Source organism: Tiliqua scincoides, chromosome 1, assembly GCF_035046505.1.
Source record: "Tiliqua scincoides isolate rTilSci1 chromosome 1, rTilSci1.hap2, whole genome shotgun sequence".
NCBI classification, from domain to species: domain Eukaryota; kingdom Metazoa; phylum Chordata; class Lepidosauria; order Squamata; family Scincidae; genus Tiliqua; species Tiliqua scincoides.
This window is the reverse complement of record NC_089821.1, coordinates 57766231-57780820: the sequence shown is the minus strand read 5'-3', so window position 1 is coordinate 57780820 and position 14590 is coordinate 57766231. Positions and strand designations below refer to the sequence as shown.

At 44.3% G+C, this 14590-nt stretch overlaps 1 protein-coding gene across 1 annotated transcript in view; it reads left to right on the top strand.

The window, feature by feature from the left end:
* Positions 1-14590, top strand: part of MUC2 (mucin 2, oligomeric mucus/gel-forming) — an 85175-nt gene that overhangs the window by 20476 nt on the left and 50109 nt on the right. The window contains 10 exon segments of the mRNA XM_066619512.1: positions 215-267; positions 1862-1959; positions 2952-3103; positions 3767-3905; positions 6949-7059; positions 7347-7526; positions 8179-8418; positions 9619-9775; positions 11808-11936; positions 12491-12638. Coding sequence (XP_066475609.1) covers positions 215-267; positions 1862-1959; positions 2952-3103; positions 3767-3905; positions 6949-7059; positions 7347-7526; positions 8179-8418; positions 9619-9775; positions 11808-11936; positions 12491-12638 — 1407 coding nt within the window.

The window sequence follows — 14590 nt, the reverse complement described above, 5'->3', positions numbered from 1 at the left end:
CTATACAATGTCGCCCTAATGAGAAGTCGTGGCCTATGGCTCAGTAGGTCAAGCAGGCTGCCAGTCAAAAAAGTTGGGAACCACTGGTTTAACCTTTTGCCACGTACATTTAATTTTTGTTAATGGTATTCATAAATTCAAATTCAGTTGCAGTATTTAATTATCTGGCTTCCATCTTATGAGTTTTTTTTTCCTGTTCCTTTTTCTTTTCTAGTGTTTGCAAAAATGGAAGATTTACGTGTGTGCAAGTGAGAATGCCAGGGTCTGGTAGGTAGAAAGCATGAGATGTACACATGACTTTTCCATTTTAATTATGCTCCATATGATTATTTCCCTGAAATGTGCCCCTTTTAGGGACAAATGTACTGATTCTCCATGCTCTCTCAGAGCAGACTAGCAACTTCCTTCACTAATCACCCCAAAATGGCCACCTCATGTTTAAACTTAAAAACTGATGTACAAATGGTGCTGTTCTTTGGTTGGACAGATAATTTCACACATAGTAAGAAATCCCTGTTTAGTGTAAGTATCCATTCAAAGAAAAAGAATATATCACATAGCAGGATAAAAATGTTCTCAGGTGGGCCATTTGGCTTACACCTGCCAAGGTCAAACTTGGATTTGTGTTTGGACATGTACACAGGCAGACCAATTCTATTCCTTGCCAGTCTATAGCATGCAGCGCTGCTGTGGGGGAAGGAAGTGGGGTGGGGAACTAGATGACCTGGGAGCAGCAAGTAAAACTATTTTTTACTTACTTTCCTGTAGGCTTCCTGGTCACGAATGGTTCTCCTCCGACTTACACAAGCTATTTTGTTGGCATAAGTCCAAGGAGAGATAGTGGACTTGTAGGGTTAGAAAAATGAAAATAGCATCCTGGCATGCACTGCTGCCACTGGGACCACTCTTGAAAACTCCCAGTGAAACCCACTCCCTCCTCCAGTTCTCCCCCTGCCCTTGAATTGCCCCGCTGCCACTTTTTCTGCATCGGTACAGCATCTGGAAGCTGTTGATTCCTGTGGGGGGCCTCCAGCCATTTGCGCTCGTGGCCCAAGTGCATGACAGAGGTGCACCTTTTATGATGACTCAGCCACACTTACAGTGGCAGACAGGAAGTTCCACTGCTGTATGTGGTCCACAGGATTGGTTCATGAGTCTCAAAAAGTCTATTCCATGCTACCCAATCAACTAACAGCCCAATCCTGAGCTGCCCAGCATGTGAGGCTGCTGCGGTGCCAAAATGTCTACCATGGCATCCAACACATGCCGGGCAACCCGCGACAGCTTCTCTGGAAGGCGACATTTGTCCCCTTCCCCCAGGTAAGGGAAATAGTCCTACAATGGGGCTACTCGATTCTGTGTTGGCTCTGGAGCCAGCGCAGAATCAAGGAGTCGCATGGTGGCCACAAGGCCCAACAGGGGGCTCAGGATCCAGTGGAGCTGAGCTCTGCCGGTCCCGCCCCCCTCTGATCTGCTCCCTCCCCACCATGCCTCCTCCCCACCTTCCCCCCAGCCCCCTGCCCTGGAACGCCTCCTCCCACTTCCCCCATGTGCCCACTCATCTCTTTGCTGCCCAGTGGTCTGGATGAGTACTGGGCAGCGGAATGCGGGCCCAGCGAGAGCTTGCACTGTGCTAGCTCCAGTGCTAGCTTATGGCACATTTGCAACAGTGCGTGCCAGTGTTAACCTGGTACGCTGGGCTCTAGATCGGGCCCACAGCTGTAATCCTATACATGCGTATCTGATAGTAAGCAGCATTAATGTAATTAGCACATTTTCTCTCTCCATCTTTTTCATTTCTCCTTTGATGATGAACATTGATCCAAGAGAATATTTTCAATGCTTTATATTTGTTTTGCAGACTGTCCACCCAATATGATATATTTTGACTGCAACAACAGCTCTTGGTCTTCTCAAACGCCAATACAACACACCTGTCAAACATTGGGCACCGATCATGTATGTCTTCATTGTATTGCTTACAGTCTAGCTTCTTCATTCTCTTGTTCCCCAAGGGACATAATTCAACAATAGAACTAAATCAGCACCCTGCTACCATCCTGATCCAGACTGAGATGCCCTGTGGTAGTATTTGCCCCAGGAATAAAGCAGCCCATTGGTGTCCATTTTGTCTCCCCTCCCAGCACAATAGCAGGCTAGGGGGGCCCTATCCCAATCAGACAACAGCAGGAACAAAAGAGTTAACGCTTCCTTGCTCCATGGTCCTGATCCAGGCCTTACTTTGACTGCTATTTGCATAACAAACAGGGTCAAACTTCGTGATTAACATCAGGTCTAATTTGGCCCTCAAATTCCAATATTTCTGGCACATAAAGAATTGGGGATGTGCCATGATGAGAGCATACACTCCCTGTCTTCAGCCCTTCCATTTTTCAGTGAAAATTCCCTTGCCCTTCCCTAGCCAGCTCTAACTGAAGTTGACTGTTATGTTGGTACCCATCTTAACCAAGGTTAGCCAAGTGTTGGCTATTGACCAGGATTTAAAACCAGGGCTAAAAGCTGGTTTTTTAACACCCGATTATCAGAGACAGAGGATTATGTCTTGAAAGCACTTCAGGTTTCATTCTGATATCTCAGGGCCAAATCCTATCCAATTTTCCAGTGCTGATGCAGCTGTGCCAATGGGGTGTACACTGCATCCTGTGGTGGGGAGGCAGTCACAGAGTCCTCCTCAAAGTGTGGGAACATTTGTTCCCTTACCTCGGGGCTGCATTGTGGCTGATGGAAAGTTGGATAGGATTGGGCCCTCAGTGTCCAAGGGGCTTGTTGCCTGTCAGACATACAAATGAATTTGAACAGAAAAATTAAACCAAGTCTCATCTTGCTTATATAAAAATACCTTACCAAGTGATCGGTCATGGATTCTGATTGACATGCATTAGTGATGCCTTCATGAAATAAGAACATAATGTTATTTTTGCTTCTCATAGTTCCAAACGGATTGCATCTCAGGATGTGTGTGCCCCGAAGGATTGATTAATGATGGCAGAGGAGAATGTGTTGAGGAAGAGAACTGCCCATGCATTCATAACAAGGAGTTTTATTCCAATGGAGACAAAATAAATGTGGAATGCAACACATGGTAAGATCTTCTTTCACTGTAACTCACAGCTCCAGCAGTAGCTCACAGTGTTCATGTAGTATGAGGAATATGTTAGACATTGTATAGGACACAGAAGCAATAATAAGTGACAGTGTTAACAGCCTACATTAAATGAACAAAAGGGATGGGGGAAAGGGGAAAAACTATGGGAAGTGGTTATGGAATGTGGCACTGAGGCAGGCATAAGCAGAATTAAATTGAACTGTTTTCACCTGGGTCTCTGTATGCATAAGTTTCATAAGGATGTTTGTATCCCACTATACATCCTTGTCCTTGCTGACCTATAAAGAATATATTCTGGTGGAAAATGTGACTTCCAGAGGCTCTCAATTTTTATTTAAAAAAAATGAACAACATTTATGGTAAGAGTTGCTGCTTTTATCTTCTTTAACGAGACTCCTGTAACTTTAGCAGCTGTAGTGTATTGTATTCAGAAAGTCAAAGGGGAAGCTTTTCCTTGGCTTCTTCTATTGAGGTTCTGCCTGTCAGAAAGAAGTTCCAGGCATAGAATTTCTGGCATACTAGATTGTAGACAATAAATGGCGTCCTACATGTTTTACTACTTGCCTTTCACTTTAAAAGTGGTACACAGAGACAAAGGCCCTCTTCCTTACCCTTTTTTTTCTTTTTTGCATTTTCTAGTACTTGCCAAAGAGGACTCTGGAACTGCACCGATAATGTGTGCCATGGCACATGTATAATCTATGGAAGTGGTCATTACATCACATTTGATGGAAAATACTATGATTTTGATGGGCACTGTGAATATGTGGCTAGCCAGGTAACATTAAAGAAAGCTAACTTTTCATAACTTTGTGAATTGCATTTACAATGCCTGTCAGTTTGGTTTCTCAATTCCCCCTCCCCCCAAAACTCATCCTATTAATTTGGTTTAGCTGCTGTTAATTTCTTAAGATCATTTCTATGTTTGGTTACAGATGGTCCATTGGGAGAGTTATTTTGAAAATGGAGAACACATTTTTATTTATTAGAGCTATAGTTAGTGTCACCAGTCAAAAAATGTTGACAACTACTCTTCTGGTGCCTGTTAATTCCCCTAGCAGCAGTAGTCCTTGTAAGAGTGAGAGGAATATCACTTAACACCTTCAAAATGTATGGGGTCTATGGCAATCTCACTTTTCAACCCTGCAACACAAATCAGTAGCAGAACCAGCCTGGTAACACAGCGACAACCCTACCAGTGACTGAAGCACCAAATCCATGTGCTTTACCAAATCCATGTGCATTTTGAGTTACTTTCTGTTGTATATTCTGAACCTAATCCTGAGTGTTGTTCAAGTTTAGTTTAAGCTTGTTTAGTTTGGTTTAAGCTTAGATGAAGCTTAGATTAAGCTAGACTAAAATTGAAATTGAAAACAGTGGAACTTACTTTAGTCACTACTTGATTTTTCCATTGGTTTCAATGGGACTTATTTAGAATTTAGGCTGCAATCTTAAACACACTTACCAGAGAGTAAATCTCATTGAATTTAGAGGTACTGCCTTCTGAGTAAACAGGATTAGGATTGCACTGTATTTTAGTTGGATCAGGGGTGTCATGTTATAACTCTGCTAGCTGGAATAAGCTACCTGGCAGAGCCTTTTGTGTTTGCATTTCACATCCTTAAGACACATCTTGATTCACTTTGTTGTTCCTAGGCTACTTCAAGTGTATAGAAATAGCACATGGTAAAGCCTTCTTGAACTGTTATGCTTCAGATTGGGAATAGGGGAACAAGTTTGAGAGCTCTCATACTTAAAAACCAAAACAAAAATCAACCTTTCCCTGTTAGAACTAACAGTCCAATCCTATTCCCTGCCAGCAGTGCTAATATAGCCATGTCAAAAAGGTGTGTGCTGTATCATAGGGTGATGGGGAAGGGGTAGACCAAAGGGCAAACAGGAGGTACATAAAATAATGGGCCCTGATGCCACCGTTGTGTCTCCTTGGACATATGTCATGCATTTTGGTGGAGGAGGGAATTTTTAAGAGGAGGGAAAAGGGGTGGAGAGGTTTACAAAAGAGAGGATAAGATCTGATATGTACCATTGCTGCCAGATCCACCACTCCCTGTCTCCTCCCCTCCCCTCCCCTCCCCTCCCCTTATTCCTTCCCCCTCCCCACCCAGAAATGCCCTGTTCCATCCACCTCTTGCTCCCACCACCAACTCACTGGTGCTGGCATATAGTGTTCTGTCTGTTCTGTTCTGTGTGGCGCTGCCAACCATTGTGCTGATGGCCTCATTGTGTTAACCAGCAAAAACATCACTTCCTCCAGTATCATCACACTTCCACTGGTGGAATGTGTTCCATGAGCAATGCTGGTGGATAGAATTGAGCTATAAAGTACTTTATTCTGGTTTGGTACTTTTATCTGTGTGGAGAGGTGTTATTCTTGCCTTTACACAGGGAAGAATTCAAATATGCCATCAGCAATCTGGCATAGCACAGTCTAGGTAAGACTGAACTGAGTATTGCTCCACACTGGAATTGATCCTCATTATTTATTAAAGAAAATTATACCCCACCTTTCCCATGCCAAAGCAAATGCCCAAGGCAGCTTACAGGACTTTATAATCAAATACAAAATGTCATAACAAATAAAAAATATCAAATAAGGCATTAGAACACTAATTTTAACATTGTATGGTGAAAAACAGTATCAAAACAGAGCAAAAAATTTGAAGGAAAAGAAATGAACTCAATGAGCCAATGGGGAACCGATGAGTCCGGGAAGGCAGTCAAGTTACCACAGTATATCAGAGATATAGAGGGCAAAAATTCACTCAGCAGCTAAACGCCTGATGAAAAAGGAATGTTTTGAGGCTTCGCTGAAAAGCCATGAGAGAGGGAGTTGTTCAAAGTTTCTCTGGAAGGGCATTTCACAGTTGTGGTGCCTCCACAGAGAAGTCTTACCCCCAGGCTGCCATCCCTCTCAGAGCCCAATCCTGTGCTCAGGGGCACGGCTCCATACCAACGAGCACTATTGCAAATGTGCTAGCCTAGCACTGGCTGGTGCTGGGCTAGTGCGCAGCCTCTGCAGCTCGGCGGTCTCACAGTAAGCGGGGAGGAGGTGGGGAGGAGGCATTCCGGGGAGGGGGGAGGCTGGCGGGGAGCGGAGTGAGGGCGGGGAGAAGGCCTGACGCAGAGGCGTGATGTGGGGAAGGGAGGGAGGCGGGTTCACAGAGCTCCGCTCCGCAGGATACAAGGTGCTTATGGAGGGCTCCGCACCCTACGCGAGCACCTTTACCCCTTAAAGGTTGTCAGTAAAGTGAGTAGCCCCATTGCGGGGCTGCTTACCTTACCTGGGGGAAGGGGACAAAAGTCCCCTTCTCCTGATGCACCTCCCGCAGTAGCCCAGGGCGCACAGGATCCGGTGGCAGCCGTTCTTAGTGCCGCCAAGCCTGGGTGCCCCGGGCAGCTCAGGATTGGGCTGTCACTTGGGACAAAGGTGACATTTGTAGGAGAGCCCCTTCAGCTGACCTAAGAGGGCAGGCTGGAATGTATGGAAGGAGGCTGTATTTCAGGTAGCCTGGACCCAGGTCATGGACGGCCTTAAAGGTTCATTATGTGGTGAATTGTGATGTGACATTGCATGACACAATAAAAATCAACCAAGTCGGATTTATTTTCTTTATCAAACTGTTTTGTCCAGTTCATTCAATTTTAATGTTCCCTAAATTCTCTTGCACCCAAACACTCTCAGAAACATATATTAAGTTTGCCATGAATTTGAATATTCAATATTGTATTTTAAAACATTGCTGAAAATCAGAGTAAATTTGTTTTTCTTAGTTTTGCTCATCCTTCTCCACTTTCTCCAGGATTACTGTGGCAACAAAGAATCTGAAGGAACATTTAGTGTCATCACAGAGAATGTCCCTTGTGGAACCACCGGAGTCACCTGTTCCAAGGCCATTAAACTGTTTCTGGGGGTATGTATGGACATGGAAGGGAGTAGGGCTGCAAAGGGTTGAACTGTACCTGTAGAAAATTGAAACAGTTTGCCCATAAGATGGGCAAATTAGGAAATGTTTTCTGTTCTTAATCAATCTTTATTCTTAAGAACTTAACTCTTATGTTCTTTACTTGTAAGAACTAGCATAATGCCATCAAAGTTACATGAGATAGCTTACTATCAGGTGGGCTGACAGGGTGTATCAGCTTAACGTGCTTATATTTGTTTTCATTATAAAACCTTTCTTACATGTCTGTCTTTTAGAGAACAGAGATAAAGTTGGAAGATAAACAGGAAGAAGTAATTCAGCATGACCCTGACAACCATGTGACTTACTGGACTTATAAGTCTGGGCTCTACCTTCTAATCGAAGCCAGTAATGGTATTATGCTCATCTGGGACAAGAAGACTACTATTTTCATTAAACTGATGCCAAAGTATAAAGTGAGTGATTCTGGAACATCTGTCCATAATACTATGGAAACCTTGCTACAAATAGACAGCTGCAATAAAAAGAACAACGTTTTGTTGTTTTCTTGGCGCCCACTTGACTTAATGCACCTCTCGGATTCTGTGATATTTGTGAATTTGTGAGTTGCATTTCATAGAGGTTATTGATTAAGAATATGTGTATATTAAACTCTTGCAGTGTGAATAACTCATCTTTCAGAGAGCCATTTTCATACATTTTAAATATTGTGATTAAATGTTACTTATTAATGGTAATATTAAGGGGAAATCCAACCCCTAAGTGCTTCCTTCCCTCTCTCTTATACATACACAGCTCTAGTCATGGAATTCCCTTGCTGTCAATCTCTTTCCTTTCCAGCCTTCCTCCCATATGTGGGGAGTTGTGTTTACATGAGGGCTATCATGAGCACTGGTGTCTGCAGGGCATGTCTAAGATTGCACCCCAAGTTTCTTAAAAATAACCTTGTTGGTTTTTCTAAAATCCCTTAATCCGACAGTATCCATAACTGGTAATGTTGGAAACAAATTGAAGTAGGAAAATTCACATGTTTTCACAATCACATTCCTACTAGCTCTCAGCCATTGCACATTGTTTCAGTGCTGTGTTGCATTGGTCTCTCTTCAGGGTAATGTGTGTGGTTTATGTGGTAACTTTGATGACAAGGCCAGCAATGACTTCACCACAAAGAGCATGGTTCAAGTAGAGAATTCACTGGATTTTGGAAATTCCTGGAAAAAGGATTCCGTGTGCCCTGACGTGGAGGTAGACATCCAACCCTGTGAAAAGAAACCTCATCGACGATCCTGGGCAGAGAAAGAGTGCTTCCTCATCAAAAGTGAGGTTTTTGCAGTATGTCATCACAAGGTTAGTATTCTGGCTTGGATACTCTGTGTTACTTTGCTACCTTGCTACCTGTGTTACTTTGCGTTACTTTGTTAACCTTGAAGCAGCAGCAGCAATTGTTGGATGGGTGCATAGGCACAATGCATCAGTGTCTTCACAGCACATCAAAAATATGCTATCTGAAAAGGCCCATAGGACTGGGCCATTTGTCACGTTCAAATCTCTTATATTCCGTGTGGCAAGTTAGTGATAACTAGCACATCCATTGATTTTCATGGAACTTAAGTACAAATACCTTTCTCAAGATTGAGGCCCTTAACTACATTTTAAATCAGTGCTTCCCATACACCCTCCCTGCTTGAGGGTGGTGGGAAGAGAAGATTCAGTACTAGAACTAGAAATTTCTATACTCTGTTCAGGCTACCACATCTGCTCTTTCTTCCCCATGACTTCGCAAACAAAGCAGCCCACCTAGGAAATTGTATACTGCATTTAGGTTTATTACATTTTTATCCTGGGCTTCCTTCAAGCAGTTCAGTGTGATGTATGGGGGGAAGCTGTAATCACAGATTCACTTATTTGCAGATCGGGTCTGTGGCCCCCTGTGTGCTCCTCCTCTAGAGGTGAGGGGAGCTCTGCACCCCTTGCCTCCAGAGGGTTCTCTGAGCCCAGCAGTTAAAAAAAACAACTGCTGGGCTCAGTCTGAGCCTGGCAGAGGCCTCAGACAGATGTCCATAGCCTCTGCAAGGATCAGAGGACCCTCTGGAAGCAAAGGGAGCAGAGCTCCCCTTGGCTTTGGAGAGTGGGGGGGCAGGTGTTTGCCTGTATCTGCAAATGGAACTCCCGCAGATATGGGGACACACCTGTACTTTGTTGCCTAACCAGAAGTGACTGTTTTTCACTAATTACAGCAGTTTGAAGGTGTGGGGAGAACTGCAGAGGGGTCTGTGGGACCCCCCCCTTGACCCTCCAGAGGGTAGGGACTACCAGAGGTAAGTAAAAAGGACAGATAAGGACAGTACCACTGTCACTGGCAGCAGTGCGATCCTGGCGATCACATCAATGCCTTTGCCATTACCCTGCCCCTTAAGGGGTCAGAGACAGGCTTTTCTGGCTGGGGTTTCATGATGCCCCAGTCTGGGAACCTCTGGAGTAGGTTAGAAAAAGATCCATAGACAAATGACAGTGCATATGATATATGTGTGATTCTATCCCTAATAGGTCGATCCAGAGCGATTCTATGATGCTTGTGTACATGATGCTTGTGCCTGTGACAGTGGTGGGGACTGTGAGTGCTTCTGTACTGCTGTTGCTGCCTACGCGCAAGAATGCATCAAAGCTGAAGCTTGTGTCTTCTGGAGGACTCCTGATATATGCCGTGAGTAATCTAGTTTACATATTTCCCAGCTGACAATATTCTATTTTTAAAAACAGGGTGACCAGGTACATTGGAGGACAGACTGCCTGTACCTATAACCATTTTATAGAAGATGGAATTTGGGCAGGTGCAGCTCAACATGGAAGGGTTAATAAAGTTGCACCTGCCCAAATTCCCTCTTCTATACAATGGTTAAGGCACTCTGTCCTCCATTGTATCTGGTCACCATGCTTAAAAAGCAGCTTGATTTGCTTCATAAAATATATGTCCAAAGGAGAATGATCCCAAAATATGGACTTACACACTTCCTATGAACACAACTACCAATAAATTGGTTTTTAACTGAGAGACTGCCTACCTCTGTACAATCTGGCTTCTCCTTTCTGATAACTTTTAATATTTATGGTTTTTATTATGTTTTTATGTTGTAAGCTGCTTTGAATGTCCTTCGGGGTGATAAAGCAGGGTAGAAATTTAGTAAGTAAGTAACTAAGGGCGCAATCCTAACATTTGTGCCTCCTGAGGAGCAAGCCACACCAGTGCACAGAGGTGTGCTGGCACATGGCGCTGCATTCAGTGGTGAAGCCTCTGTGGTGGCTTGTGGTATGAGCCTTGAGTCAATTGAGCTTGGCCAATGCAAGGCTCTGGGGCAGGCAGGCAGGCAGGGGGGGAGTGGGAGGCTGGGCTGGGATTCGGCTGTTTTGTTGGATCCTAGCCCCCATATCTGAGCAGCACTCCGCTCTCCTCGAACTTGTGCCATCTCCTGAAGTGGTGCAAGTTTGAGGAGACCTATAGGGGCTGCAGTGGCTTACCTGGGGGTAAGGGGAAAAGTTTTTCTTAACTTTTAGCTGAGCCACTTTGCAGCCCTATCTTGCGCAGGATACAGTGCAAGCCTCCTGGCTTGCCTGTTCCAGTGCAAGATAGGATTGGGGAGCCCCAGAGCATCAGCACATGCTCAGATCAAATAATATGCCTTACCATGTGGAAGAGACTCCATGTGGTTGCCTTTAAAGCAGCCATCATTTGAATGTACATTAACATATCATTACATCTACCTCCGTCAAATCTAGCATGAAATCATATAATTATTTGTTTAACACAAGTCTACTTTTTTGTAGTGAAGTTGTGTGAGATGTAGAGCTATCCAATTTTCTAATATCAGTGCAGCCATGCCAAAGGGGCGTGCATTGCATCCTATGGTGGGGAGGCAGTCACAGAGGCTTCCTCAAGGTACGTTTGTTGCCTTACCTTGGGGCTGCATTGCAGCTGCACTGGTGCTGGAAAGTTGGATAGGATTGGTCATTTATCTTCCGTATTTGCAGAAATTCTTCCAAAAGCAGTTTTTACTCACATTTTGAATACACCATATTTTATTTCATTTTGAAGACTTAGGGCCCAATCCTATCCAACTTTCCAGCACCAATGCAGTCCCGAGACAAGGGAACAAAGGTTCCTTTAGCTTGAGGAGGCCTCCATGACAGACCTCCCCCCCATTATAGTGCATACAGATTGGCACAGCTGCATCAGCACTGGAAAGTTGGATAGGACTGGGCCCCTAATGCACCAGCTTTCTACCAGGCACTCAAGGTGGCTTGAGATATATCAGGTAAAACAAATGCAGTATTAGCAGAAGTGATGTGAAATGTTAGCACCACAAACCACAGCTGTTAAAATTCAGCTCAACCCATAATTTCATAGAAAAGCTATTTGAAAAACAAAGCAAGGAGGGTTCTGTCTATCCAATGCAAGACCTCTAAAAACCATACAATACATGTTTTTAAAACACCCTGCCAAATGTTGATGTGAGGATTTGCTTCTTTAACCGGTGTCACCTGAAATGAGCTATGAATTGGGAGTGCTAAGTTTTCATATCAGAATGTGTTCCTTGATACAATGAAGTGAACAGGAATTCTATTTCCATTGGTGATGGGTCCTCCCAGGGTGGGTGAAATACACGTAGCCATCATGCTTGGGCATGGCAACCAGATACTTATGCTGCTTGTGTTCTGATGAGTATCTTTTGTTCTATCAGCAATCTTTTGTGACTACTACAATCCAAAGGATGAGTGTGAATGGCACTATGAACCTTGCGGAAGTCATGTTCTGACTTGCAAAATCCTTAATCATCTCCACTCCAACTTCTCAGCACAACATTTGGAAGGTGAGTAAGGACCAGTAAGAGAGAGCTTTGGTTCCTCAAAGGAGAGCTCCTCAAGGGAGTAGTGGACTACATAAGTAAAGGCATCAGCACCTTACTCCAGTTTTACCTGCATGATTGTAGAATGATATGTAGAGTCAGACTGACCCCTGAAGAAGTGGAAGGGCTGAAGATGGCAGGTCGAGTGCAGGCTAATCATCATCATGGTGTTGTTTTGACTGTTGAGGACTTGGACTATGAGGTTTTAGCATGTCAGAGCTGAGGAAATTCTCCATCTACCCTCTTCCTTCCTGAGCTGAAACATTGCCATTGTTCTTGTCCCCATTGCCAGATCGCATGGGGTAGTATTTCAAATCTGTTTCTGTCCCATTGCACTACTAGAGGCACCCAATGTTCACTCAGGCTGGATCCTCTCCCATTTCTCCATATCATACCCACTGAAGTTTTCTGCAGACACCAAGAGCCCTTGAGTTGCATTCCTCCTGCAAATATTGCTAATATGTTAACAGCGCACTAGCTACTGTTGGCTTCACAAAGTGCATTTTTGTGGTCGATAGGTTGTTACCCACGGTGTCCTGCCGGTAAACCTGTCTACATTGAAGAAACCAACACATGTGAGACTAAGGAATTTTGTGGCTGTTATGAAGATGGCATTTACTATTTACCTGGTCAGCGTATGCCCTCAGATAAGCCGTGTACAGAATGGTATGTGAGAATGCAAAAATGGTGGAGTAACAGAGGTCGGAAAGCATTTATATATGTGTTGATACATTGCTGTAGTTAATTCTAGCTCATGTTCTTTACAACTGATCTGAAGATATTTGGCTTGGTTACTTTTGGGATAGCTTAACATTTCATTGGCCATGATGATGCAAATGCTCTGAAGAGCCCAATACACTCAGGGGTGTTCAGTTCTCTTCTATGATTCAAAGATACTTTTTCAGTGTGTGTAAAGCATTATGAAGACCCTGTCTTCATAGAAGACCCTGTCTAAATTAATTATCATTGTAAGAACAGTAACAAGTTTAGCCAGAGCATGGTGTTCCCCATTGTATGTCACCTTAGTTGCAGAAGAGAACATGTGCGCTGCTCAAGTTCATGGTCATGAACTAGAAGGTTCCAGAGATGGCACCAGGATTTTTTCATCAATGTATACTTTTCACAGTACCTGACCATCACACCTCCATTCCTTATCAGCATTAATAAGAAGATTGGTGCCTTGGAGCAAAATCCTGTGGTCCGTGGCACGGCTCTGTGCCGTGGACCACAGTCGCAAATGTGCCGTAAGGCACATTTGTGGGGCTCACCGCCCAGCTCCCACCGGAGCTAGCCCAGCTAGTCACCCGGACCACCGGGCTGTGGAATGGGAGGTGGGGGCGTGGCCAGGGGCATGGGGGAGGCGTTCTGGGGAAGGGGGAGGCATGCCAGGGGGTGGGCGGGAGGTGTGTTGGGGAAGGGAAAGAGGCGGATCTGCGGAGCTATGCTCCGCAGGATCCAGGACGCTCGTGCAGGACTGCATGCCCTACAAAAGTGCCTTTACTTTAGCACTGACCTCTTGGTCAGCGCTAAAGAGAGTAGCCCCATTGCGGGACTGCTTCCCTTACTCGGGGGAAGGGGATGAATGCAGGATCTGGCTGCAGCCCTCCACAGAGCCACCGAGCCTGGGCGCTCCGGGCAGCTCAGGATTGGGCTGTTGGTGGCCTGGGTTCAGGGTATTTGAATTGCATTTGTTCTTTATTTGCTTAGCATGCATTAAGATTGCTTTATTTGCTTAACATGCATTAAGATTGGCAGAGGAAGGCCTTATTCAGGGTTCTCTTTTAAGTGTAAGGACAGCTAGATCTTGTCCCTGTTTTGCACTGGAATCATTTCTTGCAACTCCCTTCCCCTTCCTTGCTTTTGACTGACTCCCTCTGCAAGTTTCAGGAGACTGAGGCTACAATCTTATTCTTACTTTCCTGGGAGTAAGTCCCATTTAACACAATGAGGTGTACTTCTGAATAGACATGCATAGGATTGGACTCTAACTGAACTACTCTCTTTTGTTCTGGGTGAGGTATGGATTACTCGATTAAGGTTCTAGTCATCTGCTTTGTTACACTACCTTGATGTTATGCTTTCATTTTGTTCATTAATTTTATGATGTTACAATGTTTTAATCTTGCAAACTCCAGCAGGAGATGTTGCTTGCTGAAATTTTGGGGAAGTACAAAACAAACAAAATAAGCATGTCTTCAGATATTTCATTGCAAAATATTTTCTTTTTTCCTTCAGTTTCTGTGAGTCAGCAGGAGTAAAGCACTGTGAACCCACACCAGGTATACTTCATTTTGCTATTCTTGCATATAAACAAACACACAAAACATACTGCACGTTTGTGGAGATAGTGGACATCCATAAGATCGGGGTGTTCGTGTGGGCTCTGTCTGGCTTGGATCAGCTATGTTGGAAGGATCTATGGGAAACGTGTGGTTCCTGGTTCCTGTATTCAGATGCTTGCTGCAGCATCTGTGGGGAAGCAGTTCCTGCGCCGCCAGCTGAAAGTACAATTAAGTTCATGAACCCCTTCCTATAACAGTCTAATACCTGGAACCTAAGGAAACTTATTTGAAAATAAGTAAGGTTGCAATTCTAAGCATTCTTATTTGGGAGTAAGC